General features: G+C 52.5%; 5 protein-coding genes across 5 annotated transcripts; 2 read left to right on the forward strand and 3 right to left on the reverse strand.

Moving 5' to 3' along the window:
* Positions 1 to 1,343: 1,343 nt before the first annotated feature.
* On the forward strand, positions 1,344 to 2,676 carry GUITHDRAFT_66166 (hypothetical protein; the record flags this gene model as incomplete). The annotated part of the gene is made up of 5 exons (XM_005838263.1): positions 1,344 to 2,144; positions 2,212 to 2,325; positions 2,371 to 2,424; positions 2,469 to 2,526; positions 2,573 to 2,676. The coding sequence occupies 5 exons, from the start codon at positions 1,344 to 1,346 to the stop codon at positions 2,674 to 2,676; spliced, it is 1,131 nt and encodes a 376-aa protein (XP_005838320.1).
* Positions 2,677 to 3,048: 372 nt separating this feature from the next.
* On the reverse strand, positions 3,049 to 3,664 carry GUITHDRAFT_103258 (hypothetical protein; the record flags this gene model as incomplete). Its single annotated transcript, XM_005838264.1, has 2 exons — positions 3,049 to 3,298; positions 3,525 to 3,664. 2 exons carry the CDS (start codon positions 3,662 to 3,664, stop codon positions 3,049 to 3,051), a joined length of 390 nt encoding a protein of 129 aa, XP_005838321.1.
* A 1,280-nt stretch (positions 3,665 to 4,944) lies between these two features.
* On the reverse strand, positions 4,945 to 7,059 carry GUITHDRAFT_103259 (hypothetical protein; the record flags this gene model as incomplete). Its single annotated transcript, XM_005838265.1, has 5 exons — positions 4,945 to 5,388; positions 5,432 to 5,518; positions 5,561 to 5,641; positions 5,687 to 5,800; positions 5,845 to 7,059. The coding sequence occupies 5 exons, from the start codon at positions 7,057 to 7,059 to the stop codon at positions 4,945 to 4,947; spliced, it is 1,941 nt and encodes a 646-aa protein (XP_005838322.1).
* A 1,621-nt stretch (positions 7,060 to 8,680) lies between these two features.
* GUITHDRAFT_134813 (hypothetical protein) lies at positions 8,681 to 10,112 on the reverse strand (the record flags this gene model as incomplete). The annotated part of the gene is made up of 2 exons (XM_005838266.1): positions 8,681 to 9,775; positions 9,834 to 10,112. The coding sequence occupies 2 exons, from the start codon at positions 10,110 to 10,112 to the stop codon at positions 8,681 to 8,683; spliced, it is 1,374 nt and encodes a 457-aa protein (XP_005838323.1).
* Positions 10,113 to 11,645: 1,533 nt separating this feature from the next.
* GUITHDRAFT_66243 (hypothetical protein) lies at positions 11,646 to 12,849 on the forward strand (the record flags this gene model as incomplete). Its single annotated transcript, XM_005838267.1, has 4 exons — positions 11,646 to 12,266; positions 12,319 to 12,410; positions 12,606 to 12,719; positions 12,774 to 12,849. 4 exons carry the CDS (start codon positions 11,646 to 11,648, stop codon positions 12,847 to 12,849), a joined length of 903 nt encoding a protein of 300 aa, XP_005838324.1.
* Positions 12,850 to 13,081: the final 232 nt, after the last annotated feature.

Below are 13,081 nucleotides of genomic sequence, written 5' to 3' on the forward strand. Positions count from 1 at the left end.
CCTATCGGGTCAAACATTGTGTCTGCTTAGCAATGTGGGCTTCAACTTACCAACACAATTCGGGTCTGGACCTCCCAAGCTGAGGAGAGGTACGTCATCTCATCGCATCTTGACTCGAATATCTTACATCATCGGTTCGCCGGAGGTAAAGTTCCGACGGATGTTGATAGAAAACCACATGATCACGTTGCAGCCCTTTCGTGACAAGTGAGAATGAGCAAGGAGAACTTCACAAGCCCGGTCCGTCACTGACCTGCTTAGCTGCTGTCAAGACTTTAGAGTCGCACTCCTGCCAGTCTGCATAGCATGCAGAGATGTGTGCCGGCAGCTTCCTTCCGCTCCTCCATCGCGTTCGTCGCACGGTGTAGCTCTTTGTATCGCTGCCAGCCCTGCCTGCCTCCTGTCTTCCTCTCATCTCCCCCTGCTGCAACTTCGCTCCTCCTCTCTGCCATTCTCCCCTTCCTTCCTCTCCTCTTGCCGCCTGGACTGCCACGAGCGCGGCGGCCAACGCCATGAGAAACAAGCGTTTCGTCGCCATTGCGAACAAACTCAATTGTTACTTTATTAATTGAGTAAACTTTAGAGTTACAAAAATCTCTCAGGAAAGCTACCAGGAACTGTACCAGGAAACCTACAGCAAAGACATGTATGTGAGGGGATGAGGGCGAGAGATGTCATATAGGGGATGAGGGCCATGTTAACCTTCGAAAACTGGCGGGTGAAGGCTTGTTGAACATGGTGGGAGGAGAGGGAAGAGAGGAGAGAGGAGAGAGGAGAGAGGAGAGAGGAGAGAGGAGAGAGGAGAGAAGAGAGAGGAGAGAGGAGAGGGCAGAGAGGATAGAGTATAGAGGAGAGAGGAGAGAAGAGAGGGGAGAGAGGAGAGGGGAGAGATGATATGAGAAGAAGTAGGAGCAGGAGGACGAGGACTGCAGGAAGATAACGTGAGGAAGAGCATCGTGAGAGTAAGAGAATTATGTTCTGGGGTTCGGATGGCAAAAAGTCGAGGGGTTTCAAGTGCGATGTTGATGAGCAGGCAGGATCAGGGACAGGAGGTGCGCAACTCGGTATTATGGTGAAGGAGCCTTCCATTTTAGTCACCGCCCTGCTGATGCTCCAGGGCGAGAAGAGAATGTATAGGCTTCTATGAATCAGAATAGATACATCCCCAAGTTCAGTGGAAGTAGCATCAACTCCTATCCTTCAAAATGAGTTGTAGATGCTGTTGACAACCGCGGTTTCGAGGTGTAAAGGATGGAAATTGACGAGATTGGCAGGATGGGAGTACAAATTCGATGATGTCGGGCGGGCGGGTCTGCAGTTGAAACGATCCCCCACCCGTTATCATGAGTGTCCGACCGCGTGCGGAGACGGCCGTGCGGAGACTTCGATGGAAAAGCGACTTTGAGAAGAAGTGTCTTGTTTCTAACTTCGAGAGGAGGGGATGGAGAAAGGTAATGGACGACGAGGATGAGTACTGGAATTTGTACTGGGCCAGCAAAGGAACGCACCTCTCTCCTCTGATGATGAGGTTGGGGGAAGACCAGATGGTGAATCATTATCCCAACCATTATGAGCTCACACGAAAGGATCTGGTTGTCAAGAACATCAAGAAGTACAGGAAAGAGATGGAGAGGGCGGGGAGGGGGCATGAGGTCGATGACATAGTTCCTGTTACCTTTGTGCTTCCCAACGACTATCCTCTGTTTGTTGAAGAGTTCCGGAGGGTGGAGGCCGAACAGGGAAAGTCCACGTGGATCATGAAGCCATGCGCCAAGTGTCAGGGCGTAGGGATCTTCCTCATCAGCAAGCTGTCTCAGATCAAGAAGTGGGCAGTGAAGAACGGAGAGGCTACCGGGAGAGATCAGTACGTCGTGTCCAGATACATCGACCATCCACTGCTGGTCGGTGGAAGGAAGTTTGACCTTCGAATCTACGTGCTCGTCACGAATTACAATCCTTTGCGAGCATACCTGCACTCGCAAGGTTTTGCGAGGTTCTGTACAGCGAAATATTCGTCATCCCCAACGGACTTAGACAATATCTTGATGCATCTCACGAATGTGGCGGTTCAGAAGCAGGCAGAGGAATACAATGAAGATCATGGAGGAAAGTGGCATATCAAGAACTTAAGACTGTGGCTGCAGGTCAATCAATCGTGCTGTCAGAGCATGGCAAGATCGGGTTCTCCTCTAGGTACTGACAGTGCAACAGGCGATTTATGGACAGGAGCGAACGGAATCTTGTTTCCATCAGATCCGCTCGTTGATATATCACAGCCTCAAGGCTACCCAGAGCATCATCATCAATGATAAGCACTGCTTCGAGGTCAGTCAGCCTGCGCTCCTCCCTCTGCTGACTTCGGTTCTCTAGCTGTATGGTTATGACGTCCTCCTTGACGCCAATCTCAAGCCATGGCTGATAGAGGTTTGATGGTCACATCGAGCCTCCCGAGGGTAATGGCTCATTAGGTGAATGCGTCTCCTTCACTCTCAGCGACTACATCCAACGACTTGACGCTGAAGACTGGTACGGACACGTGTATGCTTATTCTCTCGCTCATCAGTTCTCTCAGGGGTTATCAATGATGTTCTTAACATCGTCTTCCCTGATCAGTTTCCTGAAGTGAACAAGAACAATAACAGTACGACTTCTACTACTTCGAAACTCCCTTGGTGACCTGACTTACTGCTAGGAGGAGACGATTGTTGGCGACAAGGAGGTTTCTTCCCCCTTGTAGATGAGCTCACGGGTGCGCAAGGCTATCAGAGCTTAAGGATGAACTGGCCGTGATTGGCTACTTTCACTGTCTCGAGTCCTTCAAGACTTCTCTTGCCAGGAATGTCCAGTGGTATATCAAATCAGGGCCATGATGTTAGATAGAACATGTTGGGAACACGAATCTCTCAATCCATCTCTCAATCCATCACAATGCACAAACCTATAATGGCATTTTTTTGCTAGTGTGCTCTGCCGCACTTCAGGACAGGTTGGGGTTTGACGTGATTCCTACTTGAAGCGTGGAGCAGTTTAAACGATATGGTTTTTCATTCACTTGTTGCCGTTGTCAGCCTTCTGTTCATGCGTTTGAGGTTCTGGCTCTTTCTTCGCTTCCTTGTCTTTCGCTGCTCCTTCTTGCTCGTCATCGTCCTCTTCTTCGTCGTCTTCCTGCTCGTCATCTCCCGCAAGGAATTCTTTATAGTGCTCAGGGTGCTCGGCGAAGCACATCTGCATCGCTTTAAAGCTTTCCAAGCAATCCGCCCCTCGTTCCTCCTCTTTGCTGTCAAGAAAGCATCGATACCTGGGTATCACGCAGTCAGCCAAACGCAATCATCCCGCCACATGTGGTGATAAGCAGACGGGACAGCAGGTACACGACAGAGAACATGCTAATGGAGCAGATGCACATCTTTCGAATTTAAAACATAAACATTCATGCACGGGGAGAGGAGAAGAGACTGAGGATATCCGCGGTAAACCCACAATGCAGAGGGGGGGGATTTACGAGGACAGGAAAGGAAACTCACGCAACTACAAACTTGTCGCCGCAGGGCCCCTCCTTCATGTGCTGGATGCAAGGACAATCCAAGGGGTCTCCCTGGTACTTCTCCGCCTCCGCCATGCCCTCCTCTAAGCTCTTCGGCTCCCCCTCGCCCTGCGCCGCCATGCTCGCGCCTAGCCTTGGGACAGGGTGTGAATGACTTTCAAGGGGGTGGGTGTTTGCAAATGACGGGTGGGTGGTCATTTGGTGGTAGTAAAAGCTGTGGCTGTAGTCTAGTGAGGGTGGGTAGAGGTCAGCAACGAAAGGTGGTGGTAGGGGTACAAGTGGTCCTCGGGTAGGGTGGGTGGGATTGGGCGCAGTGCGGGGGACGAGGCCCACGAGGAGCCTGATGACGTAAAAGCTGGTGACGGGGTAGGGGTAGGGGGTAGGGAGTCAGAAGGAGGGGTAGTAATGATAGAAAAAGTGGGGTGGTGGGTATTGCTTTCTAGAAAGACCCCAATGAGTCCTATAGTCAAATATTCATGTCCATAGTCAAATAAAGTCTCAAACTTTGCCATCATCAGAAACTTTGTCACAAAGTTTGCGGCCTCGTTCTTGCCAAAACTTGAGGCCTCCCTGAGGTGCTGCGCTGCGATGCTGGAAATCCTGTGCCGCGCGGGGCATGGTCGGCCAGGGAAGAATGCATACGAGCGTAAGTTTGCATGCTGCCAGTAACAGAGATGATGTACGCTGCTGTTGCGTGATGCCTGATGGGACCTGACTAGGCTGAGACCTTAGTTGTGAAGTTTACAAATGATAGCATGAGTAGTTTAATGATTGCCATTGGCATGGCCAATGCTTGTGTGAACAAGTCAAACAGTCTCGGAAGAGAGCAGGAGCTTGAAAAAGATAGGATTGTACCTCGAATGTGCCAAGTACAGATGGTAGCAATCAAACTTCGTAGGAGAGTGCCTGTTAGTTCGCAGCGGCTGAGAAATCATGCGAAGGGTCATCTGATCAATTCGCAAGCATGATGACTCTTGTGGAGGGGATTTCATGTGTAGCATCTTTCCTCCTCCTCTCAGACGTACTGATGACGAACATTCAGCATGCCATACTGCGAGCTGGTACCTTGACCCCAAGAACGTCCCCGGTGGTGCTGACGAAGGGATCATCGCCCTAAAGCCCCGCCAGAAGCCATCGTGGCGATCGTGATGCGCCGAAGAAGTTATTCTTTCCTTATAACAGCATTTTCGCTAGAGCTGCTACATGAACATCCTTGCAACAAGAGAGAGACTTCTTGCTCACACGTGTGAAGGAAGATAACTGTCGACTATCCCCTGTCTTTGAACACCCTCCCCTTCCCCCTTGAACAATGTTTCTTCTTGTTCATTCAAGCTATCAAAGACACGCGACCGTGGGAACATGTGCTGGAAGATCCCCGCGTATCGCAAGCATGTCCACCATCATGACCTGCTAGCATCCGACTCGTTAGGTCCCATCCCTCCCGCCTCGAAGAATTCCACCTCGAGCTTCTTTCCTCCTTGATCACGGAAGAGGCCGTTGGGGGAGGAGGAGGAAGTAAAGTACTTCTCCTGCGCTGCTGCCTCCTCTACTGCCTCTGCCGTGCTCTGTGCTGCGGATTCGAAGATGGTTCCGACGCTGGAGGCTCGGAAGGAATCGAAGAGGAAAGGCTCGTCGCAGGTGGAAGGATGGAGCGCTTGCTGCGGCGGTTCTTCGGGGGCTGGCTGGAAGTTGGGAGGAGGCTCATTCCTCGGTGGCTCGAGCACGAGGACGCTCTCCTCCATGGAGCCGTCCGACGATCCGGCATGCCCGTTGACCGCGGCGAACACGTCCTCCGCTCTTCTCCTCACCTCCATCGTTACTCGAGATCCTGCTGGGATCTTTGCCTGCTCGTTAGCATCCAAAGAAGCGGTGGCGACAGGCACGTACCTGCTGCTGTCCGAGGAGACGTAGAAGCTCTTTGAGCGGCTGGGCCTTCGGGTCGACGAAGAGGCCCCCATCGTTTGGGAGAAAGGTCTGCCCTGATGTGAGGAGATGTGAGGATGAAGTGTGGAAGACCTTGTGAAGATCCTGAGAGTCTGAAGTGAAGTCAAGGATGATCCCGTCCAAGGTCGGGTCCCCCTGTGCGAGCTGCAGGAGCTGAAAGAGCTTTAGGATCGAGTGTGCTGGTAGGGTCTCTGTTACCTCTAGCAAGTTCGCACTGAGAAGAACTGAGGCAGACGAACTGAAGTCCAGCTGCGGGTTGGACAGGATGATGTCTACCAGGCCTAGCTGAGAGGCGGAGGAGGATGGCGAAGTCTGGAGAAAGTGAGGAAAAACGCCTGAAGGCACAAAACTCAGACCTGCTTCTGCTCCTTGTCCGTGTCGGAATTCCTCGAGCTGAAATGTGTAGACAATTCTGTCCGTTCTCTAGACTCCATCCCGCCTACAGCAACGGGGAAGGCAGAGATTCCTGCTTCCCTCCTCCCCTCATCCCTTTCTGCTGTCCTCCTCGTGCTATCGGTTGACACTGGAGCCTCCGCAGGTGCACTGCTTCTTGCAACCTGGCCGCTCCGTATTGAGTTTCTCTCTACCTGCTGCACCGGTTCATGTGTAGTGCCCCCCAGCTTGATGGAGAGGAAGGCAAAGAAGACTCCTCCGAAGATGTAAGCCACTGACATGATCAGCTCTGCGAGCTCGCGCGAGCTGGTGTTGCTCAAGATCCCAGCTGCCAGGCGAAGGCCGAAATAAAGGAATCCGAAGAAGACCGGGTACTCCGTGAAAATCCACTCCCAGCCAAAGGAAGAGAACTTCTGGTTAGAAAGAAAGAGTTTCCATACCAGCAGGACTAAGTAGCTGAAGCTCAGAAGCATGTCTTGGAAGAGATGGAACGGATCGATGCTGCCTTTGGTCAACGTAAGGTTCGCCAGGTCAGACGCCTCTTCTTCTGTGCTCCAACTCGAATTCTTGATCGCGTATAAGGTCTTAGCCGTGTCTATCATCAGGACTGCAGCGCAGATTGAGCTCAACAGCTGGACGGCTGAGAAGTCTCTGGACTCTGACAGACGTGAATGATTCAGGTTGACGGAGCCTGCCAGGACGAGGAGGAAGAACCCTTCTATCAGCCTGACGCTGAACCGAACAAGCTGCAAGTCTTGTCCCCAAGTATCCACTGAGAAAGACGCCATGTACAGGGCAAACAAGGCGAAGCTAATCAGCGACAGAGAGGGCAGCGAGAACCAAAGACAGGCAGAGCATCGGTCCGATCGAGCGCAATGCTGATTTTTCTTCTGCTCTACAAATTGCTGCTCCAGCAAAGAGAGCATTCTCTCCATCTCATTCATCTTCTCTTGATGGCCAGAAAACTTGTCCACGAGAATTTCGAGGGTGCTCTGCGTTTGCTCGAAGACAGACTCCAGGCTCTGGACGCGCTGGTTGACCTCCCATGCAGCCATCGCCATGCTCTGATGGTCATCCTGCAAGTCCAGAGGAGCTGAGACGTTGACTGAGCTTGACAGCATCTGCTCCGACGTGGCTGCCCTGTGTTGAGGGCTCAATGGATTCGACGACCCACTCATTCCTCCTTGAGCTCCCTGAATGGATGGCGTCAGGAGCGATCAGGCAAGAACCGCCTCCAAGTCCCGGGGCGTGAGAAAAGAAGAACTCCTCTGCCTTCTTCCCGCTTCACAGTCTACCATACTCGATACTTCCTATCCTTCACTCGCATACATACGCTCCGACCGTTTCATCTTGGTAGCTTCTGGTCTGCCTCTCTCTAACTTTGTCATCCCCTCCTTTCTATCATTCCAGTCAGTCTACTGCTGTCGCACCCCTCTTGTATTACATGAAGATTATTCAGCCATACGAGGTCTCCAGTTCTCCCCTGATACTCGTTTTCTGATATTCTTTCTCCTGCTCTTCCTCTACAGAACGAGTTTCACACGCATCCTGCCCATCGATCACACCCTCTCCGCTTCCTCTTCTCCTTGCCTCGCCGCGTCATGTCTCTCCTCCCTCCTCTCCATCTTCCTCCCTCCTCCCGCATGGTCGCGTGTAGCATGTTATTCCTTCGGTTCATCTAAGTTGTCATTTTCTTCATCACCCGGCAACTACCAACCCCCTCCTTTGCATACCTTCCCACTTACATACCCCTGATATTACTGTTCAAAGCACCCGTACTAATAGGAAAAAGAAGTACCCACCCGTGGAGTTTGACCACCCCTAGAGTTCAAACCCCCTGATACGTTTGACTCCCGAGTAGCGCCTGAGCTTCAAATTGAACCTCATCCCTCCTCTGACCGAGCTGCGGCGACCCGGTCACTGGGGTGACGGTGACCGGCCCGGTGACCGGCCGCCGCACCGTGCGCCGCGGCAGCCGCCCCGGGCCGGCCCGGCCCTGGGCCGGGCCAGACGGTCACGGTCACTGTCCGAGTCACACGGTCACCCCCCGAGTCGGAGGCTACACCGTCGGGGGTGTAGAACTGATTACTCAAAGTGATACTATATTCGAATTGACGGGGGGGGGGGGCGCCTCTGAGTCTGCCGGGCGGCCGGGTCGTGCAATCATAGTAAAGGAAGTACTACTGACTTGATATTAGATAAATCCCCCCCCCCCCCTCTCAGGCTTCTCCGACCGGGCCGCACGGTGACGCACGTTTGCAAAAGGAGTATCGTTTAGGTTTATGCTAGAAAATCCAAGGTTTATGGTAATTAAAGCAGCCTAAGTGCCATGATCGGATGGCAGTTCAATTTGAAAGTTCAAGGGGTTCTGCAGGGGGTTGTGATCATGCCATCCGAAAGGGCCGGGCCCGGTATCACAACACAGTGAAAAGGCGTCCGACTGCCGGCGACCCCACACTCGGATCCTGGACCGACCGGCCCCGGATGCCGCTGTGCAAGGCATTAGTTTGCAAGAGTCGGATCACCCAGTGAGACCGTCTTGCGAGGCCGAGGCGAATGGACCATCCAGCGCTGCCGTTTCCCGAAGTTGCAACTGACACGGTCACTGAGTGACCGACAGTTGTTCCGAAGTTCGCCGAGCGATGCCTCGGAGGCGGGCCGCCGGCTCGGGCATTTCCGGGTTTTTTTCATGCCCGGCCGCACCGGGCACTGATAACGCGGCGACACGTCAATCAGGAGCTTTCAGGGGCAGGTTCAGCAAGGGATTCACATAGAAACATGTCTAACTAGAAGTTAAAGTCACGAGGCAGCAGTTCGTCGACTGCGGATCACCAGGTAGGCGGTAAGAAGCGCTGCCGCAGCGCAGACTCCAACGAGGCTCAGGCTGGTCGCGGAAGGAAATGAAGTCTCGGGTGCCGGCCTAGCTTGCGGTTCTGTATCCTCAGAGGTTGGAGCAGACTTGCTTTTTGTCTTCTTTCGCTTCTTCTTCTTCTTCTTCGCTTCGGCGGAGGACGGCACCTGTTCCTCTGTCTCCTTCACCTCCTCCACCTCCTCCGGATTTGCGACTTTCGGAGCAGGCGCCACACTCTTCGCCTGCTCGTTCTTTACACGCCGGGACTGTTGGCTGCCTTGCCTGCTCCCCCTCTTCAAGTTTGACACCAGCTCGCGCGTGTTGAGCGCCGAGGCCTCTGGCATGCTGGTTGACAGGGCGTTGTCCGGCAGATCAGCCAGCCAGTCAGGCAACGGGTCGATCACCATCTTGTCTGCGTGCTCAGCGAACCTTTCCTTCCAAAGGAGAGGGACGTTGTACATATCTCGAAGTTGCAGCAGCATCTGGCGCTGAACTACGGTGTCGTACTCCAAGGTGATGGCTTCGGTGAACAGCTCACGTGCCTCCACGAAGTCCATTCGAGACTTCCCAGCGTCACCCTGCACCACAGCTCGCGACTGCAGGGCGAGCGACAGGATGGTCAGCGCCTCGGTGCTTCGCTCGATCTCGAGACAATTTCTCAGCCGGGTTATCGCCTGCTCCACCAACTGTGTCGAGTTACCCACGTCATACTGTGAGAGCTCAAGCAGGGAACGCGCGTACGACTTGAGCAGGTTCGGGTCCTCGGGGCTCTTCTTCAGCTTCAGCTCTAGCGCAGCGTGCTGCTCCTGCACCATCTGCACGTACTCCTGCAACTGCTCCTCCTGAGTCTTCCCCTGCATCCGCTTTGCTGTTTCTTGCACATTCGCTCGCTCCTCGTACGCATTCTCCGGTGTCGCGATGACGCCAATGTGCGGGTATCGCTTTGCCCCCTTGCTGAAGCACAGCTTGCACTTGGAGAAGTACTGCTCAGCCTGCTTGTCGTCCTCCTCGTACAGGAAGTTGATGTAAAAGACACTGCCAAGCTGAAAGCAACAGTAAGCAAGCATGCAAGCGCCCGTGCACAGCTAGATCACAGCTCACCTGAAATATTGCATAGTCTCCGTTAGAGGTCATCGCATCCGGGTTGATCTTCATCGCCTTGTTGAGCTTGTCCCTCGACTCGCGCAGCATCTCCTTCTTCCTCTTTATGTCGCCCTCTGCCATTGCAAGATACGTGAGGGTACAACCCCATTCTACCAGCGCCGAATCGTTGTCGGGATCCCTCTTGTGTGCAGCCTTGCAGTAATCCACCTTTGACTTGAGAACGTTGATGTATTCCTCCTCTCCCTCCTGCATCCTTGTGCCCAATTGAGCGTTCATGTTGTCGCGCTTGTCGATTCACACGACTCTCTTATCTCATCCAACCAGTACTGCAAGCAGGTGTGAGGGAAACAACAAGGAAACCCTTCCAACCCTTCCTCCTCTCTCTTTCTGGCGACGTAACAGCGCACTTCTACAAAACACATCTTGTTCGACAAAGTGAAACTTGCAAAACTTGTAAAACTCAGAAACCTGGAACCTCCTCTCGACACACTCTTGTATTCACTCTTCTTCCTCGTTCTCTCATCACGGCTCGTTCTGCATCTTCATTCTCTCCTCCTCCTCTTCTTCCTCCTCTTCCTCCTCTTCGTTGCGTCCGCATTGCCTGCGATCAATGTCCCCGCATGCAGCTATAAGGACAACACCCTCTCCAACAGTTTTTTTTTATATACTACCCCACCACCTTTTGACCTCAAAAAGAATTGAAAAATAGGGGTACTTATAATCTCCTCCCTTAAATTTTTTTGAAAGCACAGTTGAACAGCGGGGATGAGGGCCTTGCATACTCAATGACCAGGGGGTTAGGGTACCTACCCCTACTTACTTTTTAAGCTTCGTACCCCCCTTGTGGACGGATACAAAGGGGTACAACGCTACTGGTGTTCTGTGTATAGTCTACTGTGGGTAGTAATGAAAGGGGGGTACGTTTCGTGGGGGTGGTGATGTCCTTCTTCAACCGTAGGGTGGGGTAGTGGCAACTTGAACCAACTGACGGCGAGTGAAATGCAGTGGTGGAGAAGAGGAAAGGAGAAGATGCTGATGCTGATGATGACGATGGCGAACAAAATGGAGGGAAATTTATGATTTACAATGTCTAGGATGATAATAGTAGTGATGATACGGCTGTGGATGATGTGTGTTGAAGAAAGACCATGGAAGAGGAAGAGGAAGTGGACTAAAAGAGAGAGGAGTGAAGTGAAGGGATGCAGACTGTGGAGCGAGGGGGATTTGTGAGGATGACACCGAAGAAAGTGATAAGTGAAGAAAGTTTCACGCAATGAACATGGGAAGAGAGAAGAATCAGACGTAGCACTGCGGGAACGTGAGTTCCCCCATGTTGAGAGGTCAACGGGTTGTGTTGGGCGCAGGTTGATGTGAAGGGGCGGTATGAGGAAGGCAAGGCACGAGTAATACGAGGCAGACGCGAGGAAAGTGGGAGACGCCGCCATGGAGTGATCTGGTACAAGAGAGTTCGATACCTGCACAAGAGTCGATTCATTCGAGATATGTATAAGTGATCGATGCCATTGTGACTGGTTGGCTCGCAGGTTTTCCTAGCGGCGTCACTGGCAGGTTCCTGCAAACATGCAGATCTTCATTCGTAACTTGCATGGCGTTTCGCTCCCCCTCCGAGTCTGTGAGGACGACAGCATCGCGCGGGTGAAGCAGCAGCTAGAAGAGCGTGAAGAGGTATCGTGGGATGAACAGAGGCTGGTGTACAACGGATACGAACTAGAGGACGAGACCCTACTGAGCGAACTTGAGCTCGTGCCCGGCTGTACCCTCAGTCTGCACGCGTCGCTCAGAGGAGGTATGCCGAAGAAGAAGGGAGGGAAGAAGGGAGGAAAGAAGGGAGGGAAGGAGGGGAAGGGAGAGAAGGGAGCGGCGGAGGACGACGGGCTGGAGGGACAAAGCGTGGAGGAGCTGAAGGGTCAGATCCATGACATGAAGGATGGGCTGAGGAAGGAGATGGAGGAGCGAAACTACTTCCAGCTGGAGCGAGACAAGATCAACACTTTCTGGGAGATTACCAAGAAGGAGCTGGAGGAGAAGAAAGCGGAGCTGAGGAACAAGGATAGGGAAATGGAGGAGATGGAGGAGAGACATCAGGTGGAGATCAAAGTGTACAAGCAGAAGGTGAAGCACTTGCTGTACGAGCACCAGAACAGCATCACTCAGCTGAAGACGGACCTGGAGATGGCGACGAAGCTGCTGCAGGACGAGCACAGAAACAGGGAGAAGGAGCTGAAAGACGACAAGAGGAGCCTGAAGCTCGAGCTGAAGGAGCTCGAGCTTGCGCATGAAGACTTTGTGCGGAACTTGAAGGAGTCGCACGACAAGCAGATCACGCACCTCCGGTCAGAGTTCGAGCAGCAGGCGAAGGAGCTGCAGGGGAAGTACGAGAAGAAGATGAAGAATCTGCGAGAAGAGCTGGTGATGATGATGATGATGATGGGGAGGAGGAGGAACTGACAACTTGTTGCAGGAGGGGAGGAGGAAACTAGAGATTCATGAGGTGGAGGAGAGGAAGAATTTTCATATCAACGAGCTGATGAAGAAGCATGAGAAAGCATTCGGGTAAGGGATGAAGAAGAGAGTGGAGGGAGAAGAATAATGATGGCTTTTGTTGTCCTCCTTCTCATTTTCGCACCATTCTTCTCTTTTCCATCCCTTGTCCTTGTCATTATTCGTCTTTGTTGAGAGATGCAGAGTTTGAGCAGGAAGGAGAAGTGAAGAACGATTGTTTCAATCCTGATCGACTTTTCTCCTCAGCGAGATCAAGAATTATTACAATGACATCACGCACAACAATCTGGATCTTATCAAGTCTCTCAAGGAGGAAGTTGCAGACATGAAGAAGAAGGAAGCCACAAACGAGAAGCTCATGTGACATGCTGTGTTCACAACCTTTCGTCTGCGATGACTCTGTTGTCCCCCAAGGTTTGAGATCGCACAGGAGAACAAGAGATTGTCCGAGCCACTCACAAGAGCTCTCAAGGAGGTGAGGGAGATGTGATGTGATGTGATGTGATGTGATGTGATGTGATGTGATGTGATGTGATGTGATGTGATGTGACGTGATGTGATGTGATGTGCAGTATGCACTCTCGACAGATCTGATGACAACACTTCAGGTTGAGCTTCTTCGTCACGAGTTGTCAAACTACGACAAGGACAAACTTTCTCTCCAGGTGAGTCTGATGGCAGAAGACTTATATCCTCCCTCCTCACTTCTCCTTCCTCCCTCC

This window comes from Guillardia theta (assembly GCF_000315625.1).
Source record: "Guillardia theta CCMP2712 unplaced genomic scaffold GUITHscaffold_12, whole genome shotgun sequence".
Lineage (NCBI taxonomy): Eukaryota > Cryptophyceae > Pyrenomonadales > Geminigeraceae > Guillardia > Guillardia theta.